We start from the raw sequence: 22,653 nt of genomic DNA, 5'->3' as shown, positions 1-22,653 counted from the left end.
AACTATCTCTTGAGAGAGAATGCAAAGCAGGAAATCTAATCATCAAGCTGTCTTGCACATTTTCCTAGACCAGGGATCGGCAACCTTTCAAAAGTGGTGTGCCTAGTCTTCATTTATTCTCTCTGATTTAAGGTTTCGCGTGCCAGTAGTACATTTTAACGTTTTTAGAAGGTCTCTTTCTATAAGTCTATAATATATAACTAAACTATTGTTGTATGTAAAATAAATAAGGTTTTAAAAATTGCTTAAGAAGCTTCATTTAAAATTATATTAAAATGCAGAGCCCCCCCAGACCGGTGACTAGGACCCAGGCAGTGTAAGTGCCACTGAAAATCAGCTTGCATGCTGCCTTTGGCACACGTGCCATAGGTTGCCTACCCCTGTCCTAGACAAAACTGATATCCAACACCTACCCAAAGAATATGCTTTTGTGACTCTTCCAAAATTGTACCCAAATAGTTGGCCACAATATTTCTCATTCAATGGCAATCTCTAGTTTGCATATCAAACACTACGCTTTAACTATCATGTATGGATACTAACAGCTGATTGCAAGTCACTTGACATAACCTATTCCAGTTCATAGATGGCGCAATAGACAGAAGGGGCAGATGTGGTGCCTCAAATTACCAGAAGCATCTAATTAACACACACAAACTCTGTATTAGGATAAAGAATCAGCAGATTAATTGGTTACACACTGTGCATGGTGGGATAGCAACCTGAAACTTAGGGCTCAGTCTTCTGCCAGAGCAGTCAATGGAAGCAGGATGGGAACCTAAAACTTGAATGGCCCTGATTTTGCAAGCCTTTTGCATACAGAACTCCCATTGACTTCCAAAAGATACAGAGCTTTGTGTAACTGACAGCTCACTGTACCAGATTTGGGAATGTTGAGTTTGCTCAACCTAGGCACTGTCCTTCATCTAGAAAAGTATGAAGCCACATCAGTGGATTATTTCTTACTGAAGGTCTTGCTGGACAGAAAAAAGACTACTTGACCCAGAAAGCAGCTAGCTCTGGTGTATCTCTATCCGATCTCCCTGCTCTGTTAGTGCTTCCGTGCCTTGTTCTAAGAACGCCTCCACCTCCTTGCATTTCTCATCTCAGTCTCCAAGCTCTCAAGGATTACAGGAGCATGGTCTGGTCACAAGGGAATGATGATGACCTGGATATTCTCCACATGATCCCTTTTCAATTCATGGCACCCCAGTGCCCTGATCTGGGTCACAAAGCAGCTCCCGAGGAATGTCCTCCTGACTGAGAATTAAGGTCTCACAACATGAAATGGAAACAAGATAAAATTAAATAATAAAAAGGATTAAATGAAAGAGAAAGAAAAGAAAAATAGATATTGTACTATAACAAAACCATGGCCACCTAGAACAACACATTTGTCACTATTCTATATATCGTGGCCACCCAGAACTTCACAGCGACAAAATATACAGAATTCAGATTCCATCCCGCTCCAAAAGCATAGGCCTTGAACCAATGAGAACTCGCCTCTCAGCTGTTAGCAGTATAGGTTTTATGACACACAATTCAGCAATTCTGATTCCATCCTGAAGAAGGCAGTGATGTGCACACACATGGCCACACACACACACACACAAACCCTGATTCATTACAATATTAAGAAAACTGAAATCAACTTTTTTCTTCAGGAATTGACTGTCAAGTGTTAATTCTTTTAATGTTAATACTCTAACACAATTACTATATTTATTACCTCAAAAAAAAATAACAACACATACCATTTATAGCTGCTTTCATCAAGGATCTCAAACTGCTTTTACAAAAATTAATGAACTATGTCTTACAATCCCCCCAACAGATGGGACAACTAAGGCACAGAGATGCTATGTGACTTGCCCAAGGTCAGTTTCTGTCTCTAAGCAAACTCTAGCAAACAGCATGATTCACAATTTGTGTAGGACTCCACATCAAAGCTCTAATGGCCTTCAGTAGACCAATAAAAGGAGGGTGGCAAGAGTGCTGGAGAGGCAGACCTTGCCTGCTGAGACTGGAGACTCCAGCAAGGGTTGCCAACCCTCCAGGATTGTCTGGGAGTCCCCCAGGAATTAAAGAATAATCTTTAATTAAAGATTATGCCATGTGATTAAAGCTCCAGGAATACGTCCAACCAAAATTGGCAACCCTAACTGTGCCCTCTCCTGACATTCTTCACATTGTTATTTTCCCTTTCGTTGCTCTCAGAGTGCAATTAGCTTGTTTGAGACAATGTGTGCTCAGGTGGCATCACACAGATAAAGACAGGAAAAGTCATAGACAGCCTGGCTAAAAACAGCAATTTTCTGCCTTTGATTGAATAGACATCTATTATTGATATTATTTCATTGTCTGCCAGGGAGCTGAATAACATGATGAATAATGAGGAAACGAAGGCCAGTGGCTGATGCTCAGCATTGCAGGCTATCAAAAGCCCATACACATCAGGAGCCCATGAATGCTTCACAACAGAGCTGCACTTTCACAGGGTGTTAACATGCACAAGGCACATTGATCACATCCTCCCATCCCATTGTCTTACTCTTGATGGCAGTGGTAGGGTCTTTGCTTTCCAGTGACCATGCTTCCTTTTTTCCTGCAGGATAACCTCTTTCCAGGTAGTCATGAACTAGACTTGATGATTAAAGTCCTGTTTCTGAGGAGACAGTTATTGTTAGGAGAGTCTCAGCTGCCTGCTTACAAAACAGACAAACTAGGAATGGGCCAAACCAAAGGTTACCAGTGTTGTGGAAAAGGTCTAGAGATCAGCTCAATGGTGGCCAATCAGTTCTTTCACTTTTGCAGACTAAGGTCTAGATCTACATGGAGTGCACAAGCAGGGAGCACAAGACTGTGGCACTCGTGTGCAGGGGTGAGCAGAGGTCATGTGTGAGCCCAGCTGAGGTTCAATGCTAGGTTTAGTGCTCTGCACTGAGCAATCTTGGGTCTCATGTCCCTTCTGCATCTACTTCCTTAATATCAAGGGTTCAGGCTAAAAAAAGGGTGATGGTGAGACTGGGGTGAGCAGAGTATGAGCATGTCTGAGGAGAAAGGGAGGTGGAGGTACCATTCTCAGCATGCTAATACAGCACTTAAGCATCCTGTTAGGCTTCACTGCTCCAGTTAGACAGCAGTGGCATGGAAGAGACAAAGCCGTAAACTCACTGAGGCAGGAACAAGGTTGTCCCTCCAGAGCATCACATTTGACTGTATTCATGTACTCTGCACCTGGGCTGGGCAATACCAAGCCTAAGACATCTACTGGACCTGTCAATACCCATTGCCTACCACTCATCTGCATGCTTAACATGTCACTTGCCCAAGTGCCAGTGCATAGCATGAAGGTGGACATCTGATCACACATTTCATACATGACACAAGAATAGGGAGATCCAAGTAGCTTGAAGTATTAGCACTTTGTTCCCTAGTTCTCAGTGCTTCGAGAAACAGAGCAGTAATAAAAATGTTTTGTGTTTTGTAAGAGGCAGCATGGCGTAGTGCATAAGGCACTGGACTGGGAGTCAGGAAAGCTAGTTTTCATTCTTAACTGTGCCCCCGGCTGGCTGCATATCTCTAGCCAAGTTGCTTTGTCTCTCTGCTTCCCCTCCTACCATTTGTCTGTCTAACTGCTTTAGATTATAAATTCTTTGTGGCAGGGACTGTGTCTGTACAGCACCTAGCACAATTCTGCTGTCATAACGATCAGGCGACTTTAAAGTGATTTATAAATATTAAATAACCCTCACAGCACTGCTGTAATGGAGGTTTATTCTTATTAATAATTTTATAGATAGATAAACGGAGGTACCAAAATAGCAGGGGCCTTGTTTGAGGCTGCATAATGAAATAGTGACACAGTTGGACATGGAACCCCGGAGAGTCGTCTTCCAATGGCTTGCTCTTGGGGTTCGAGTGCAACCTGTCCTGGGGAATCTGTTCAGTTGAAAAAGGCCAAACATCGCCCATTAAGAGCTGTCTAAATTTGTCACTTCCTTATGGGGCATAAATCCATTGCTCCCACGTACAGCTTATGTTTGGGTTTTGTGTGGGGTGTGTGTGTTTCAGTGTATGAAAGTTAAAGGTTTGCAAAACAGAGTGATTAATGGAGCCTGGAAACTGACCCCACCCAGTGGAAAGATAAGGAACAGCAAAGGCAATTTGACATGCAGTAATAGTGAGATGGTTGCTGCCTTGCTCTTTGCAAAACCTTTGCATTCTAGCCTGATATTTCCTTCGTTACACACAACACAGGTCACCTCTGTGTACTGTGATGGTTCATGGCCTTCCCTGTCCCACTGCTGCCTTACATTCCTGGCACCTCAGAGAGGATCATGGTAGTTTATCTCCAACGCTGCCCTCAGGATCAAATAATTTACCAATTTCCTCTATTAAGCCTCTGCTACGCCAAGGTATCCACTAGCATTACACAAAGGTAAGTTACCTGTATTAGGTGACCACTTCTCCAGCATGACCGGCATTGGATCCACATATAACAGCACCCTGTCCTAGGTGAGCAGCTAAAATGATTTGGGACATCTAGGGCCATAAAGCACAGCCTGATTCTACTCTCGTTTACACCATTTGTACACAGCTGTAGGGCTAGTGGCACCAGTGGAGTGCCTCTTGATTTCCCCCAGTGTGAGGGAGGATCAGACCATTTGTGCACTGCTCTGTGCATAGTTCCATGCATCACTTCACGTTTTTATTCTGAAACACTAAGCAGTAGTTAAATGTGATCAACTTTACTATTTTATTTTCCCGATATTGAGGTTAATTGGCAGACAGATCCATGTTGTGGATGCAAGTGGCTCTCTGCATTTAAAATATGGCTTTATTATTTGTATTACAATAAAAGCACTTCAGTATTTGTATTCTGATGCTTTATAAACAATCACATTATTGCAGCATCAAACTAGGCTAATTGAATCTTTCCTGGGAATCCCTTCAATTCTTCATGTCAAACACCCAGCTACGTTTATTAACAGACCCTTCTTCCCTGGGTGCTGGTTTATTGGAGGATTCACTGTATATTACCCTTGAGTATGACAGGAACACTGAAATAGCTGATGCTGATACAATATTCCCTAGCAAGCTGATATTTACCCTGTTACTACTGTACCCTTCCAAAGCTCCCATTGTATAGGAAGGTTGGCTCCTTATTAGCAATGGTGCAACTTGTCAGTCTAAATGCCTTCCATTGACTACTAGGGCTATTTTAAAGCCCATTGCCTTTTCTTGTGACCAACACCCTTTTCGATATGTGCGACACCCAGGCTGGGTCAGGCAGCCAGACATCACAAAACACAGCCTGAGGCATCCTCATGCCTTGCAGCTGTCACATTTCCCTTGGCCTGGCTTCCCAACAAAGAAGGCTGGAGAAGTTAACTCCAAGTTCAGGGGCTGCATCACCACGACATCCCCCACAAACTCACACCCCGCAATCTTTGCTTCACAGCCTTATATTGCTTGATATTGGAGTTTTGTGGATGCAGTGAGAGCGCACGCATTGTTGTGGGTGTGTTGGAGGTGCACGCATTGATTCGTGCATCCCCATTGAACCCTCCGAAAAGTGTTTCTTTTTTACTGGGCTTTTGTTTGTCTTTGACAGAGCTCTCAACATGCTGGCACTACAATGCAGAAGAAGGATGGAGGTGTTTCAGGGGCTGGGAAACTGAAACCATCCAGCAAACTCCACTGGATTTGAAGTTCCCCAAATGAACCCCAACACTGGCCCCACCGTCCCTTCCAATTCGCCACCAGCTATTAAAGCTTAGAATGTGACTCCTAGTCTATAGCATCCTCTCACTTGCTCTTTTCATGATCCAGTGTGGAAGTGACTTCCTACACACAGAGTCTCTTGTCTTCATAGGCATAGTGTCAGGCCTAGCAAAGGAATTGTCCTTGGAATCACTTCAGTTTCAGGGTGAAGACTGCTGAGGAGATAAAGGTGTAGCTGGGAATGGGATCACGTCAGGGAAGGCAGCTTGTCTTAAGAGGCAGGTAGGAGGGGTGATCTGGCTGAATACTCCTGCTTCAGTGCAACCCATCCTGGACAATGACCCCACACTTTCACAGGCCTTGGGTGGCAGGCCAGTCCTCGCCCACAGACAACCTGCCAACCTGAAACATATTCTCACCAGTAACTACACACCGCACCATAGTAACTCTAGCTCAGGAAACAATCCATGCAACAAACCTCGTGCCAACTCTGCCCCAACATATCTACACCCAGCGACCACCATCACAGGGACCTAACCAGATCAGCCACACCATCACGCGTTCATTCACCGTGCACGTCCACCAATTAATCTATGCCATCATAATGCCAGCAATGCCCTCTGCTATGTACATCGGCAAACTGGACAGTCTCTACGGAAAAGGATAAATGGACACAAATCGGATATTAGGAATGGCAATATTACAAAAACCTGTAGGAGAACACTTCAACCTCCCTGGCCACACTAATAGCAGACCTTAAGGTGGCCATCCTGCAGCAAAAAACTTCAGACCAGACTTCAGAGAGAAACTGCTGAGCTTCAGTTCATTCTGCAATTTGACACCATCAGCTCAGGACTAAACAAAGACTGTGGAATGGCTTGCCAACACTAAAACCAGTTTCTTCCTCCCTTGTTTTCACACCTCAACTGCTAGAACAGGGCTTCATTCTCCCTTGAATTGAACTAACCTCATTATCTCTAGCTTGCTTGCATATATATACCTGCCCCTGGAAATTTCCACTACATGCATCTGATGAAGTGGGTATTCACCCACGAAAGCTCATGCTCCAAAACGTCTGTTAAGTCTATAAGGTGCCACAGGATTCTTTGCTGCTTTTACAGATCCAGACTATGATGCTTGACTCCCGCTTGGACTCCCAGAGTCCTGACACTAAAGTCTGAGGCCTTATCTCTGGAAGAGTAGTTAAATTTAAACCTAGGTGGTGGTTCAGACCTTCTAAGTGCAGGATCCTCCTCAAGCTTTTTGGGATGCTCTGAGGCATTCAAAGCACAGCTAGCATGGGAGAAGCCCAAAGACTTGTGCTTCTCCAAACCTTCTCTGAATCTCTAGAGAACAACACTGGGCTGGTTATCTCACAAAAGCAGCCCTTCTGAGGGCATCTTCTTGTTTCTATTTCTGGTCCAGTAGGAACTTCAGAGAAAGCTGAAAAAAGTATTAGCATAGGCAAAGTGAGAGGGCAGTTTGAGTTTGCAGGCTAGTGGGGTCTGAACTGCAAGTTCATATCCAGATCTGAGCACCCCTAAAGTTCACAGCTATGCCGTTAGTTCATCTCATTGTAGCACAAAGAACCAGCACCAATTTTAGGTCTGGATCAAGTTCAAAGGGTGGGATGGATTTGGTTTGGAAGTTTTTCTAGTACTGAGTGAAGGTTTGGAAATGAAAAGATCCCTTATTTCACTTGAATCTGTACATGCCTATACCTAACTGGAACCCAGATTTGCCAATTGCCACCCCTAATTCTGATACTTTCCTCTATGCAGGCAAAGAAGACTCCAAAATCCATTGTTTATCCTTCGGAGTCTGCAACAGAAAAGTCAAGTGTCACCTTCTTACCAGTTGGGTGGATATAAATAAATAAGCATATGCAGCAGGCACGCACATGGGAGATGATTCCAGAGCTCCTGTAAATTAGCTAAGCAGGGGGCAGAAAAAGAGAGAATCTCCCTCAGTTATGTAAGAGAAGTACACCCCTTTTGGTGGTTTTAACCAAGTAGAATCACAGAGGTTAAAAGACTACAGCATCCTCATCTGGGAGTTTTCTAATCTGATACCATCTGCCAGAGATTTAAAGAAGGGGATTCAAGTGCAAAATTAACCAAAAAGAGCACATTCTCAAAATCAGCTTTAACTTGAATAATCAAAAGCACCAAGTGATGTTACCAAGGGTTTCTGGATTGAGGGTGCACTTATAGAACCCTGACCAAAACAAAACTTGGAGAAGACAGGCTTGCTTATCTACGTCTTTACAGCATTTTTATGTCAGTCCAATTCCAGTACGGTCCAATGGAGTTAGACTGCTGTAAAAATTATGCAACCCAGTGGAAATCAAAGCCCTTGGTTTTTTTATAAAACTGATACACTGGTACACTCCAAACGTATCATTTTGTCCATCATTTAAATTGTTTGCAAAATGGAGGTGCCAGCAAGTCCTAAAGGTTCCTTCGTACTCACACAGAGCTCATCCCCAGGAGAGCCGGGATTCAAAGGGGGCCAGCGGTTCAAACAATTCCAGGAAACCTGTGTACAAATCTGACGTTTTTTTCCCTTCTTCTTCAGAAAATGAGCCTTAAAAAAAGAAACAACACAAAACAACACCTCCCCCACCCCAAACCCCAAACTGGAAGCCTTGGAAATCTCCAATGAACAGGCAAAAAGCAAGCATGCAAAGCAAATCATAATACTTGGGGATTGACAATCCACATTTCAGCAGAGTGAAGTAAGTATATCCCAGCTAGACACCAGTCAGAATCACATGTTCTGGACAGAGCAAGAAGATCTTATCAGCTAGGTGATTTCATGCCTTTATTCAGACTAATTTTCCCTTGTGAGGGGGAAACCAGAAACCAAAACAACAAACTCCAGTTGTTGGAGTTTTTTTTTTTAATCCAAATTGAGCTCTACTAGGCCAGCCCAAAACAGTTGTTTTAGCAAGATTAGCTCATTTCCAAATTCATGGTACTATTTTTGGCATCCAGACATGTATACCTCTGCCAACTCTCCCCAAGCGACTGTGCTTCTGAACTCTTTCATGTTTTACAACCGCTCTGTGTTGTCTGAAGATTTTGCTACAAGAGGGAGAAGACATCACTTCATTGGGTAGTTGGACAATTTTTCTGCACTTCATCATTGCAAGGCTGTGTTTTGACAGGGCAGCTAATGCTCCCTTGGCACCCAGAAGATTTGCGTGAGAAGACAACAAAAGGAGGTGGGAGTGGTGGGGGTAGGAAATACAATCCACTGTCAGTATTCTTTAACTATACCAGCACTTTCTGAGGGCAGGACAACAGAGGGTTGGAATTTATTCTATTCACCATCAATCACAATGACCAGTAATGGCCCAAGGTTTTTTTGGAGAGTCTGGAAAGCTGGATATGCGGGGCCACGGGCAGAATTCCATAATCCTGAAATTCTGGAGGGTGGAATTCTCTGTCATAAGTGGAGGGCTCAGTGCTGTGACCCCTCTCTTCCTTCTGCTGATTAAGTTCTATGGCATGGGCTCTTCTCTGGCCATCTGTCAGCAATTTCTCCCTGCCTCCAATCCCCAGAGTGTAAGACTAAGAAAGAGGCTCACAACTCATGTCAATAGAAAGTCTCCCATTGACATTAGTGGGCATTGGATCAGGACCTACCTGAGCCTGCTGGCTGGTTGCCTCAGCTTCTCTTCTTAGGTCTGTGGGCTCTGCCATATTCAACAGAAGTTCTTACCATAGTTCTGAAGAAATGCAATGATCATAGCTCTGATATTCCTGGGCTAGCTGTAAGCACGGAGCGGGGAGAGATGGCTACTTGAGGGTACACTTACACAGCCCACATCAGTGTGTCTCCCAGCCCAGGTGGACAGACTCATGGGGCTTGCACTACCATGCTAAAAATAGCTGTGGAGACATTGCGGCGTGGGCTAGAGCTCGGGCTCTGAAGCCTAGAGAGGGGGTGGATATCAGAGCCTGACCTCCAGCCTGAGCAGCAATTTCAAAGCACTGTCTACACAGCTATTTCTAGAGTGCTACCGTGAGCCTCGCAACCACGTGTCTGTCAACCTGGGCTGGGAGACTCGCTGCCATGGGCTGTATAAACATATCCAAGAGTCAAGGATGTTTTCATACTTGTTTTTCTTCCCTTCCCCCTTGAGTGTTTCCTATATTCCCCAGATTGTTCCAGATCTCTTACTTTATGGATGAGGCTGGGATCCCCCTGGCTACTCTCCTCATCTTCTGAACTCTTCTGTTCCTCGTCTGATGTGACGTCCTCCACGGGTGCCACAGAGACAGAGCACACCTTGTAAGGCTCGGTATAGGCACTGTAAGCAAAAGGAACAGATCAGCCCATCACATTCTCACCATGCACTCCTCGTCACTGTTATTCAGACATAAGTATTCCATAGGCACCCTAGACACAGCTAGTGGCAGGTAAACCCTGTAGGTCTGTTAAACTTGGGAAGCAGGATTCTTGGAGCTTCCTGCTTTTTGACAGTAAGTTCATAGGCTGCCATGAATGTGAAACATAATAGGAGGAAAGTTAACGAAACTCTTTACACCTCCCAAAAAGTTTGGTGTTTTGGTTCAGTCCAAACTTGGGTCAGAAGTTTGACCGGGTTCATATTTTAGGGCCACAATTTGAACTGGTTTGCCCTTTGCTAGATACAACTACTCCAAAATGAATATAATAAAATAATAATGACTAACAATGATAATTAATAATAGAGCTTAGATACTGTGATGCTGCTGGTGGAAACATCACCTGCCCTTCCTCAATATGAATCAGTACTACCAGGGACGGCTCTAGGAATTTTGCTGCCCCAAGCACGGCAGGCAGCCTGCCTTCCGCGGCTTGCCTGCGGAGGGTCTGCTGGTCTCGCGTCTTCGGCGGACCTCCCGCAGGCCTAGAGAGACGGGGCATGCCTGTGGGAGGTCCACTTGGCGTGCTGGGGCCTGGAGCCGCCCCTGAGCACTACAGTGACTGGACACCCACTGACACAGAAAAAGTTTTTTTGCCAAAGGTAGAGTATGAATCTAGCCCTTAGTCCTTATTCTCTGAGGGCCCAATCCAAAACCTGCTGAAGAGAATAACTGAGGAGACTCAATGGGCTTTGGACCAGGGCTGATTTTTCATTCAGGAATGCAGCTCCCTGCTGCAGAGAAATTGTTTGATTTTTACATTTATTTATAAACAGTTAGACAGCTCTGCCACAGCTCCTCCAATATCCTCTTTGCTGGACTGCAGTGGAGATCCCTCCAATGGCTCAGAGGGGAGACAGGCTTCAGGCAGCTGCTCTGCATACTCTGCCGCAAGAGGATGGTGGTAGGTAGAGATTGAGCCTCTTCTGTTCCTAAGCATTGTCTTCCCTTGTTTATTATTAGTGTCTGTGGTTTTTCAGTGTGGGCGGCATCACTGCACTTCCTAAACCCTGCCTAGCTGCAACAACAAAGGAGCCTCTGTGGATCAGCTCCACCCCTCACTTCCAAGCTTTTATTGATGGTAATTGCGTTATTACTTTACTTTCCTCACTCCCAGTGCCTGAAATATATACAACTCGAAGGCCAGCTTATCTTCACTAACCCTCTCATCCATCAGGGAGTCTGACAATGTGGAGTCACAGGTTGCTATTTTAAAAGTGATGTATGTGGGTGGCATTGGCAGCAGAACGCTAGGGGCAGATGCTCCCAAAGCATATCATTTTAAAGGGGTGTCTAGACAAACTCTATTAGTATTTCTACTGCTGTCCCATCCTTCTCTGGTTCTGTTACCTATGGTCAGTCCTCAAGCTGCGTCAGGCTTTGAGGCATAACTCTCTTCTTAAATCTCTGGGTATGGCTACACTTGCAACTTCAAAGCGCTGCCGCGGGAGCGCTCCCGTGGCAGCCCTTTGAAGTGCGAGTGTGGTCGCAGCGCCAGTGCTGGGAGAGAGCTCTCCCAGCGCTGCAGGTACTCCACCTCCCCGTGGGGATTAGCTTACAGTGCTGGGAGCCATGCTTCCAGCGCTGGGGCACTGTTTACACTGGCACTTCACAGCTCTGTAACTTGCTGCGCTCAGGGCTGTGTTTTTTCACACCCCTAAGCGAGAAGGTTGCAGCGCTGTAAAGCGCCAGTGTAGCCAAGGCCTCTGATTGTCTTAAACTCTTCTCCCATCCTAATACCCAGACCTAAAACTCATTAAAATCAGTGGCGGGCTTTCCATTGACTTCAGCAGGCTTTGGATCAGGCCCTAAATACAAGTGTCTCCTTTTCATGTATTAACTCTGCTCCACCAGCTCTGCCTCTTTTCATCTTACACCCTGTCCTACTCCCTACCGCCCCTGATCTTCTCTCCTCATTGCTCTCTTTGACTTTTTTGTCCACTTCTTTCTCCCTTATCTACATAGGCCTCAGCCTCCCAACCCAATATAAACCTTATGCCCTCTCGCTTTTCCTTCAGAATCCTTCTGAAAGCCCAGCTGTTCCTAATGGTCATTAGTCCTCTGTGATGGGGTGCTCACCCCACACTACAATGGAGAGGTTAAGGTGGATCAGAAGGGCTAATTAGCTGGCTAGGCTTCACCTTGGGGGAGATTAAGGCCTGATGACAAGCACTAATTGAAGATGTAGCCCATCTGGGCAGGAGTAGCTGGAGGCTTGAATAAAACCAGGAAGTCAGAGCGGAAGCGGGACAGAGTGGAGGTCTGCAGTCATTCTCTGGGTCTAGGGAGGAATGAAGGAGGAAACCCAGGGGCGGAGCAGATGCCTGAGGATCCACACATTGAGGGAAAGAGCTACCCAGAAAGGTGTTGGAGAAGAAAGCCAGCAGAGGGCAGAGTAGAAAGAAGCCCATGGAAATGGCAGCAGTGGTTGAGATGGTACAGACCTTAAGGTCCCTGGGTTGGAACACAGTAGCGGGTAGCCCCAGGTTTCCCTACCAGCTATTGTGGAAGTGGCACAGTCTTGATTGGGAGGACTGTGTGGAATAGTACCAGACAGCGGGTCTGAAGAGACTTTATTACTCCTGGAGGGGAAAACTGTATAGTGTCCTGGCAAGAAATCCAGGCCTCGGAAAGGAAGCACTGCGACTCCTAGACAGCAAGAGGGGCTGCAGCACTTAGTGAGTGACAGAACGGGGCCTCAGCCCAGCCAGAGCTAATCCCCAGATGCAGCCACAAGGGGGAGGCCCAGTGATGAGCAGACCCTGTTTGGTGGAGAATGCAGGCATGACAACTGACCAACGCAAGGAGTCTGATGGCCTGCAATTAGGGTTTCCAACTTTCTAATCTCACAAAACTGAACGTTCTAGCCCCGCCCCTTCCCCAAGGCCCTGCCCCAGCTCACTACATTCCCCCTCCCTTGGTGGCTTGCTCTCCCCCACTGTCACTCACTTTTACTGGGCTGGAGCAGGGGGTTGGGGTGCGGGATGGGGTGAAGGCTGTAACTGGGGCTACAGGTTCCGGGGTGGGGCCAGAAATGAGGGGTTCAGGGTGCGGGAGGGGGTTCCAGGTTGAGGCAGGGAGTTGGAGTGTGCGTGTGAGGGTGAAGGCTCCAGGTGGGGGTGCAGGCTCTAGGATGGGCCTGGAGATGAGGGGTTTGGGGTACAGGAGGGGGCTCCAGGCTGGAGGGTGGGGCCGAGGGATTCGGAATGTGGGAGGAGACTGCGGGTTGAGGCAGGGGGTTGGAGTGTGGGGGGAGGGAGAGGACTCCAGCCGGGGGTGCAAGCTCTGGGGTGGGGCTGCAGAGGAGGGGATTGGGGTACAGGAGGGGGCTTAGGGATGAGGCAGGGTGTTGAGGAATTGCAGCTGGGGTGCAGGCTCCAGCAGGGAGTTTCCAGGATTCTGGGGGATAGGGCTGGGACACGGGGTTGGGGCATGGGCTTACCTCGGGTGGCTCCTGCTCAGCAACGGAGCGGGACTAAGGCAGCTCCCTGCCTGTCCTGGCTCCACGCTGCACCCCGGAAGCGGCCAGCAGGTACAGTTCCTAGGTGTGTGTGGGGAGGAGGGGGGAGGAGGCTCCACACGCTGCTCTTGCCCACAGGCACTGCCCCCCAGCTCCCATTAGCCACAGTTCCCAGCCAATGGGAGTGCGGAGCTGGTGCTCGGGGTGGGGACAGCACATGGAGCCCTGTGCCCCCCGCCACCTAGGAGCCAGAGCTGCTGGCTGCTTCCGGGGCGCAGTGCAATGCCAGGACACATAGGGACCAGCCTGCCTTAGACCCGCAACACTGCTGACTGGACTTTTAATGGCCTGGTCGGCGGTGCTGACCAGAGCTGCCAGGGTCCCTTTTCAACCAGGCATTCTGGTCGAAAACTGGACACCTGGCAACCCTGCCTGCAATACGGAAAGGACAGGGAAAGGGGACCATGGAGCTACCATGTACAGAAGCCTTCTTTGCAGTGGACAGATATGCCCTGTTGAGCTGGGTACCCTCGACAAGAAACTGACTATTCGGAAAAAAAAATTGGCCATGCTGGCCAAAGAGCCTGAAATAACATACAGTTTGGGAATAGAGTATCCACTTCTTTGATGCGTAATGACATCTGTTTATTCTCAGGACACACTAACGAGCAGAGAGCACGTTGGTTGGTGAATTCCTTGTGCTAAGTGATAACTGCTCTAATGACTGCGGGGGCTTTTTGTGTGGTATCACAGCACAAGGTAGCTGAAAACCTCTGTTAATTGTTGGCACATGAGTCACTAGTGAAAAGAGTGAGGCTTTTATTTTTCGATTCCTCTTTCCACCCTTGTGAATAGACAAGGATTCCCCCACTTCTCTAGCCCGCTAGGTGATGCTGCCCTCTGATAGAGCTGCACATTCTGATCCTGGGCCATCACCGCTGGCCAGTCCTCAGGTGAACAGTGACAGAAGACTAAGTATAAGAAATAAAAACATGCCACAATCACCTACAGAAATGACTCGAGCCAAAGCCTGCTTAAGTCTGATCTCACTCACACCAGCGAACAGAGGGAGTAACCCTGCTGCAATCAATGGAAAACTATTGTAAGTGAGAGAAGGAAGTTTGGCCGCTAGAGCCTCTTAAGTTATTTTGCCTCATTAGCTTTGGAAAGGGCAAAGATAATGAACTTTGTCCTATGATGATGTATACTGAAGATGCCTGGAAAATGCAGTATTGTTCTGGCTAGATCCTCCAGCCTTTCAGGACTCCTGATTCCATGAATCAATGAAAATACTGGATACTGGAATGTAATATGCTGTAAGGCAGGGTTCCCTTCAGGATCTTTGTAGATTCTGAATCCTTCACTTCCTGACCTGTCTAGATTTACTTTTCTGTGTAATGCATCCAGGGCCATTGCAACCATTTAGGCAAACTAGGCAGCCGCCTAGGGCGCCTAGTCGTTGGGGATGCCTAAAAGTCCCCTCAAGCGAGGATGTGGAGTGGAGGTGAGCTGAGGAGGGCTGCCTGCAGTAATGGGGGAGGAGGTACACAGGGGAATAGCTCCCCACTCCAGCTTACCTCCACTCTGCCTCCTCCTCTGAGCACACAGCCCAGCTCTAAGTCTCCTCCGATCAGCGCCGCAAGCCTGGGCGGGGAGGAGAATTAGAGCAGTGCCAGCGTGCTCAGTGGAGGAGGCGGAGCTGAGGTGAGCTGGGGCGGGCTCCCCAGCAGAGTTAGCTTCCGCAGGAGGTCTCCCCAGGCAGGTTTAGCTGCCGGGGGGGGACAGGGGGGAAGTCTCTCCAGGCAGGGTTAGTTGCTATGGGGGGACTGGGGGAAGAGGGGTTAGCTGTCGTGGTCAGGGCCGGTGCAACCATTTAGGCGAACTAGGCAGTTGCCTAGGGCACCAAGATTTGGGGGCGCCAAAAAGTGGCGCCCCCCCAAAATTTTTTAAATGGTTGCAGCCGCTGCTGCTGGAGGGGCTGAGCTGCCGGCAGCAGCAGCTTCGCCTGCGCCGGCAGCCCAAGGTGTCCCCTGGGTCAGGGCGCCGCTGGTCAGCGCGCCCCTGAGGTCAGTGCGCCGCTGCCGCAGCCGGCAGCCCAGGGCGCCCCACACCACGGGGTCAGGGCGCATCGCCGCAGCTGGGCAGCCAGGGCGTCCTCCCCCCCGGGGTCAGGGAGCCACCGCCGCGACCCGGCAGCCCAGGGCGCCCCCCCGGTCAGCGAGCCGCGCCACCGCAATCCGGCAGCCCAGGGCACCTCCCCTGGGTCAGGGAGCCGCGGCTCGGTGGACCTGCGGCAGCTCCACCGGAGCCGTGAGACCGCGCGCAGGGGCGGCGGAATGTCCCGGCGCCTAGGGCACCAGAAACCTAGCGCCGGTCCTGGTCATGGTGGTGGGGGATTCCCGGGTGGGGGCTGGTTAGTGCCGTGGGGGTGGGGGCGGGATTAGCTGCAGGAGTGCAAGGTGGAAGTTTCGCCTAGGGCGCGAAACTTCCTTGCACCGGCCCTGAATGCACCATTGATAAACTAGGATGATAATTATGCTAGAGTGCTAGTCAAAAGTTTTCACTCACTACAGTGCAGCATCAATTACTTGACGCTGGTGACACTGAAAGTATTGAAATATCCACATCTTTCCCCAGGCTTTTCACTAGCTGCCAGATCTTTTTCCCGACAACACTTACCCTATGGACAAATTTTCCTTCTCCCTTTACAATTACAGTACTGAGGGCAAGATAAGGTCATGGCGTACTAGTTCCGTATACTTGGGAAATATTTTTGATGAGAATCTAAGCTGTGCAAGTTGTATCAGTGTTCTATGGGGATGGTTGTCCTGACAATACATGATGATGATTGATATTTTGGCACTTCAACTTCTGATCCTGGGCTTAGCGGGAGGAGCGCAGAAAGTTCTGAGGCCAGGCAAAGGTGAATTGTGATAAAAAGAAAAGTTAAGAGAACTCCTCTCTCTTCCTCTACCTCCCTTCCCTACCCAAAAATGTGCCATTTGAGTTTGGCTGAAGGATCATATTTTATCTGAACTGGTTCACTCATCCCTCATTATAAATGTCCATAAGTTAAACAGAAAGAACAAAAACGCTCTTGAATTCCATCTCCTTCTGCCAGTTTTGGTTTGAAATGCCTGTTTAAAAGATTAAAGATTATTTCATTTAGGATCCACCATAACATGTTATCCAAGATCTTGGGGATGAGGAAAGACCTGGTAACCTAAAGCTTCTTCCCAAAGGATTATAATAACAATTAATAATTTAATAATTTCTCATTAATTCCATCATGCATTTTTAAAACGACAAGTGATTTAGTGGCATTATCTTCTGAATGGGGAAGGAAAGAAATATGAATGAGAGATGGGTTTTGGTGCCATAGATATTCAGGGCACACAAACTGCACAATTACAAATGTATCCCTTCTGCAACCATTCATATTGGACCCTGATTATTTATGGTGGGCAATATGTTCTTCTCCTCAGAAGCTATTATTCTCTACAGTGTAAGAATTTTAAGCAGAAAGACTCTCAGAAAGGGCAGTGGAAGAAGACAGAGGAGCTGGGCTAAGTTTTCTTGTCTGTTCAGGGATATGAACTAGGGGGCAATAGGCCAGTAATAGAGAAATAAGTGCTCCTAAAATCCCCCTTAGTCCCATGTCAGAGATCAGAAAGTAAATGGGTTTGAGATATCAGGAATTCTCTCTTTCTGACAAGCTTATCTGTTTACCTAGTAGATCTTGGATACTGCTCAGGGGGCCACCGTAAAAGAGATAAACAAAGTTGCACAGCCACCTTGCTTCACATGCCACGCCAGAGTCTTGATGATGAAATAAAGAGCAATGACTTGTTATGATAGTAATGTCTTGGATCGCTGAGTCTAGAAATTAAAATACATCTCACACACACCAAGGAATGTCTTATATTCATATTTGCTCAGGGGGAAAATTGCTCAGGATGCTGTTGTGCCATGATATCCCAACAACTGCCTACTGCTAACCCATAATTCCAGGGTTACTTGCATCTTCCTAACTCTAGAGTAAGCCGGTATTGGCTGCTGATGGAAACAGGAGAGTGGACTAGATGGACCATTGGTCTAATCCAGTGTGGCAGCTCTTATGAAGTTTATATCAACAAGATGAAATACACCAAGGTGCCCCCCCTCGGTTGCTTCATGATAATGTAAAAAGGTGTCATGTACTGAAGGAGTCACACTGTGAAGGTGCAATATCATCGCATTTAGGAGCTTTATTGCAATGTTAAACTGTAATATTCCAGAATATCTGACTTCTGTCGGAGTGCTAGGCTGGCAAGATATAGGTCCTAGGAAAAATCACAGATGGCGTATATGTTTGGGGACAGAGGTGACCAGAGTGTGTGAAATTCAGACGAGTTTGGTTCACAGAGATTTTGTGTACATTGTCTCCCCAGTTTTGCTTGCTATGTATTTGACTGCAGGATCCAAAGATAAACTCAGACAAAAGAGATTTGCCTGATTTTAAATTTGTACCAGGCAAAAAAATCAGCTTTCATGCCATTTACCCTCCAAACCTCAAATCGTTAGGATTCTCCTGAAATTTGACTCCAAATTTGCTTGAAACTCTGCTTCAAGTTTGCTGAAAGGTTCCTAGATCTGGGTAAATTTAGAGTGAGCTTTGGACTGGCAACAACTGCCCTCTATATTTTCTCTAGTTTAAGGTATTCAATCAACCCCGCATTTCAGAACCCCACAAACTTGGGGGAAAATCAGATTAGATATTAATTTAGCAGCTGGCCCTTTGTTTATATAACAAACCAATCCAAACTGCTCCCCCACCCCAACTCCAAAAATCTGAATCCTCTTGATCTTTAGACAAGTTTGGATTCAAATCTGAATTCAAACTTTGAGACTTAGGCCTATGTCTAGTTTTTCCATAAACTTTTCACACAGTTCTAGTAGCAAATGTTTTTATTCTGCTTCATGCCCAGGTCCCCTTAACGGCTGTCTATTACCACTGATAAAATTATGTGCTCGTTTGGGAAAGAAGCTAAAGAAACTAACTGTTCCTTCATTCAGACAAAACATCTGTGGATTTAGACCTAAAATAATGATGGATGATATTTTGCTTAGCCTGTTAGGTAATCCATCCATTGACCATGTGGAGGGGAAAGCTAATCATGTTTTAATCCTATTTACTGCTCATGGTTTCGAGTTTGCAATCCAAGCCCTGGAGTTGTACCTGCCGGGAGCTGTACCTGTCACTTTTTATTGAACGTGTATTATTGCCCTCGTTTCCTCATATTCACTACAACAGTCTCAGAACTCAAACTTTCTCCTTTCCACTGTATAGTGCGGGGGAACGTGAGCCGTTCTGGAGTCCCTCCATTTTCTTCTCTCATTTACTAGAGGGAGTAAAACTAGAACTTTTTGCTCCATCCCCTTGAACTTCAATGATCCAGATAAAAAGAAGCCCAGGTTGGAATCACATCTCATTTTCATTCTGCTTTTGAAACCCTAAACTATTACTGAGACTGGGCGTAACTGGATCCTTCACCTGACAACTCCCCTCCTTCCCCCTGAATGTAGGTGGTTCAGATAACTTGGAACCCAAATATGCAAAACCCAAACTTAGTTTCACTGACTGCACACCCTTGCCATCTACGCCTTCCCGCTCCACAGGTCCTGCATAATAATGACACTTGCTCCAGCCAAAGAAGGATGGATGTGGTTCTCTACAACTCCTCCCACTGCTCTTGTCCCATGTGCAGAGAACCATGGGATGCTGATATAGGGTGTTCTGTGCCAAGCAGGAGCTGAGCAGATCACGTCTCAGTCTCTGGACAAATTACAAAGGAACACACTCAACCTTGAACTCTGATTCCGTCTCATTTTTTCATCCCAAACAGACCATTTATTATCACTTGTAAGTAGCTCATTACTTTAGCTTTACCTAACTAGGACAGAAGATGTTTGAGCATCAGTGGGATCTTTTGATTCTCAGACTCAGTGTGCAAAATCTGGTTAACTCTGCAGAGCTCTTTATGCTAAAGGAGACAGAACTATGTCAATTGCAAACTTGCCGAAGGACTCTGCCAGCTACTCTGGTTGTGCAACTGCTTCATTCAGAGAGTAACTCCAGAATGATTGCTTTTATAGCCATCCTGGGAGGCAAGCAGTGCTGCAAACTCAAGACCATTCCACTTATTGCTTTGTTGGCTTCTGCCCCATCCCCCAAACTCTGGGCTAAGCATGAGGAATCAACACTGCAGCGTGGGGAGAATGAGCATCCAGAGGAAACGCTGGAACACAGAGCAGAAGTCAACAGAAGTCAAACGGAGGAGAACAGTGCAGCCACTGGGAAAGGAGAGCAATTTGTGAAGCCTCAGAGGGAAAGCACCACTGAAATGCAGTTTCAGTTACAAAAATGCCAATCTCAACTGCTAAAGCCGACAGAATTTCCTTTTCATTCTGTGCCCCTCTCCCTAGATACGGGGCCTGATCCTGGAAACTTTCTTTAGGCAAAAACTCCCATTAGAGGGAATGAAGACTTGCCTGCAATGAGGTTTCCATGCTCATTAGAAATGCATTTCAAAATACATTGCTGACTGGTGGATTGTTCTGAAATGTCCTGTTCCGTGTTTTAAGGGATAGATACTTAGATTTGCCCCACATGTCCATGCAGGGAATAACAGAGAGAAAAAACCCTTTATCAGCTGCATCCATGCTGGAGTAACCAGTTGCCCCACACCCACTTACTCCCATCCTGGAACAGGTGGATCTGGAGAGTGTGGGGAAAGGGTAGAACCTTAGCCTCAACCCCCTTCTTGTTTGAATGTTGTCATTCTCTGCTGATATAGCCCAGAGGAAAATTAGCACTACCTGGAGCAAAGGAAGGGGGTGAGGAATAGTGACTCAGTGGGTATATGTGAGGCAGACTGCTTCCTGGGGCTACCCAAAGGGTGGTGAAAGTCTACCTCTGAAATGGGTGGGGCAAAATTCTCTTTTCTAGTCCATACAGAAGGCAGAAGCTCCATCAAAGATATAGAGATCAGAAGTTCAGATCAGAGAAGAAAAATGTACCCCATCTATTTCATTAGTTCCCAAAGTTCACCAACAGATTGGGAGCATGTTTGATTATATTATTTCACCCAGCTTCACTTGTAAGAGATGGGGGTGCCTCCTTGTCCTCTTTCTTCGATGAAGAGCTGATTGTTTGAAACATATCTGATGAGAAATGACTTTTGCATCAAAATGAAAATGTCTATGGAAAATGTCCCTTATGGCTGACATATTCTGGGGTTTTAATGAAAACCTCAAAATAAAGTGAAAATTTTAAATTTTCAGTAAAACTTTTTTTTAGTAAACAACAGTTTTTGAAAACCTAAACATTCTTGGTTATGGTTTTTCAACAAAAAACAAACAATTTGCAGGAACATTTTTAAAAAATGAAAACATTTTGATATTTCCAGTGAAAAACAATTGGCATTTTTTAGACCAGCTCTCCTACAACCCAACAGTGAAATTCCAGGGTCATGGTCCCCTTCTCTCATAGGTGAATGATTGAAACAGAATACAGCTTACAAGAATACTTGGCTGTGTAGGGGGACAGTTCTACCTGCTCCCAAAGAAGGGTACCTAATAGCATGATGACAGCTGTGAAGCCAGAGAGCAACCTATGGGAGACTGTCTTGTTAACTTGCACATGATATTTACGTGGCCCTGTATCTTTCTTTATTAAAAACTCACAAAAGAGATGAGATGTGAAGTGGCAAAGAGGCTGCAGTGTGGCCTGCCATGGATCTGAGCTGCTAGCTCAGCACAAGCCAAAGCACCAGCGAAGCAGATAGAGGAATAGATTGGGAGGGTTATGAACAGCTTAGCCTGTTTCTCTCTCCCGCCTCTCTGAAACTGCCTTTCTGCAATTTGTAATTGTTTGTCCCAGCAGATGCAGAATTAAGTTTCCCGCTCTCTCCCAAAGATAAATGACTACATTATGCTCATGTAAGAGCACATTATAATTTGGTAAGAATGTGGAGTATATTACTGTGATAATCATTATGAATGAGGCTATTAAAGGCCAGTACACTAGCAAACCTTGCAATGTTGCCTTCCTGTGGCACGGGATCTCATTTACAGGAACACTTCATTCCAGCAGCACTGGTTTATTTTTAAAGGGATAATAGTGGATTGCACTGTTATGAAATTAGTAGGTCCTCTTGCCTAGCTCCAGAACCAATGTAGGACTGTTCCTTACAATATATTCTCCAGCACCTTCTCCTGACCAATATGACTGAGGGCCTGGGGCATCTTCCATTATTCTAGGGAGACTATTCCATAGTCTAATAGATCTCAGTGTCAGAAAGTCTCTCCTGACATTCAGCATCCATTTTCCTTTGCTTAACTACATACCATTATCCCTAGTTATGCTCCCATGTTCTTATGCTATGCTAAACATTTCTCCCTTCTGGCACATGGATCCTGAGCTGCAGCTGAGAGAACACTAGGTAAGGGATGTGTTGTGCAAATGTGTCTTTGTCATCTTTCCACTCCCTCATTCTTGGAGTCTCTGCACTGGATCCAGTTGCCTGGGGCTGCTTAGAGCAGCCTGTGGGGTGCTATAAATTGTGCTGATTGTCTAAGAGCACATGGGGCTGTTCCGCTGGTAGATAATCACCAGGGTGCAGGGATGCCCCACCCACACACCCTTTCCCCTGGTCATGCTGCCTGTGCCAGCTGCAGGGGTGACTTAAGATCCAGTGTGGCAGCTCTGCCATGTGAAGATCCCCCTGTGAAAAAGAGAGCCTTTTTAGGGCCAGATCCATGAGGTGTAAAGCAGTTTTTGTGTCAAGGAGGGTGCAGAGTAGCTTTACTGGAGGGCGGAACGTTCCTCTCCGTGCTTAGACCTTTCAGACATGAACAGTCAGTCAGTCATTTATCTCATGTATATCTTTTGACTATCACCTGGCCATGACTTGGCACATGATAAGCTGCTATGTAAGTTGCCTTAAATTTTGTTAAATTTCTGCTGCTATGGGAATCTTCTCATTCTGGATATTTAAGCATGGAAAA

At 46.4% G+C, this 22,653-nt stretch overlaps 1 protein-coding gene across 3 annotated transcripts in view; it reads right to left on the bottom strand.

Annotated features, from left to right (window-relative positions):
* The window catches only part of FGD5 (FYVE, RhoGEF and PH domain containing 5), a 151,507-nt gene that overhangs the window by 75,641 nt on the left and 53,213 nt on the right, over positions 1 to 22,653 (bottom strand). For all 3 annotated transcript variants that reach the window (XM_032784280.2, XM_032784283.2, XM_032784281.2), the window contains exon 3: positions 9,919 to 10,048. In XM_032784280.2, the coding sequence (XP_032640171.1) occupies positions 9,919 to 10,048 (130 nt within the window). The remainder of the gene's footprint in view (positions 1 to 9,918; positions 10,049 to 22,653) is intronic.

This window comes from Chelonoidis abingdonii, chromosome 17 (assembly GCF_003597395.2).
Source record: "Chelonoidis abingdonii isolate Lonesome George chromosome 17, CheloAbing_2.0, whole genome shotgun sequence".
Classification (NCBI taxonomy): Eukaryota; Metazoa; Chordata; order Testudines; family Testudinidae; genus Chelonoidis; species Chelonoidis abingdonii.
This window is presented reverse-complemented; position numbering and strand designations above follow the sequence as displayed.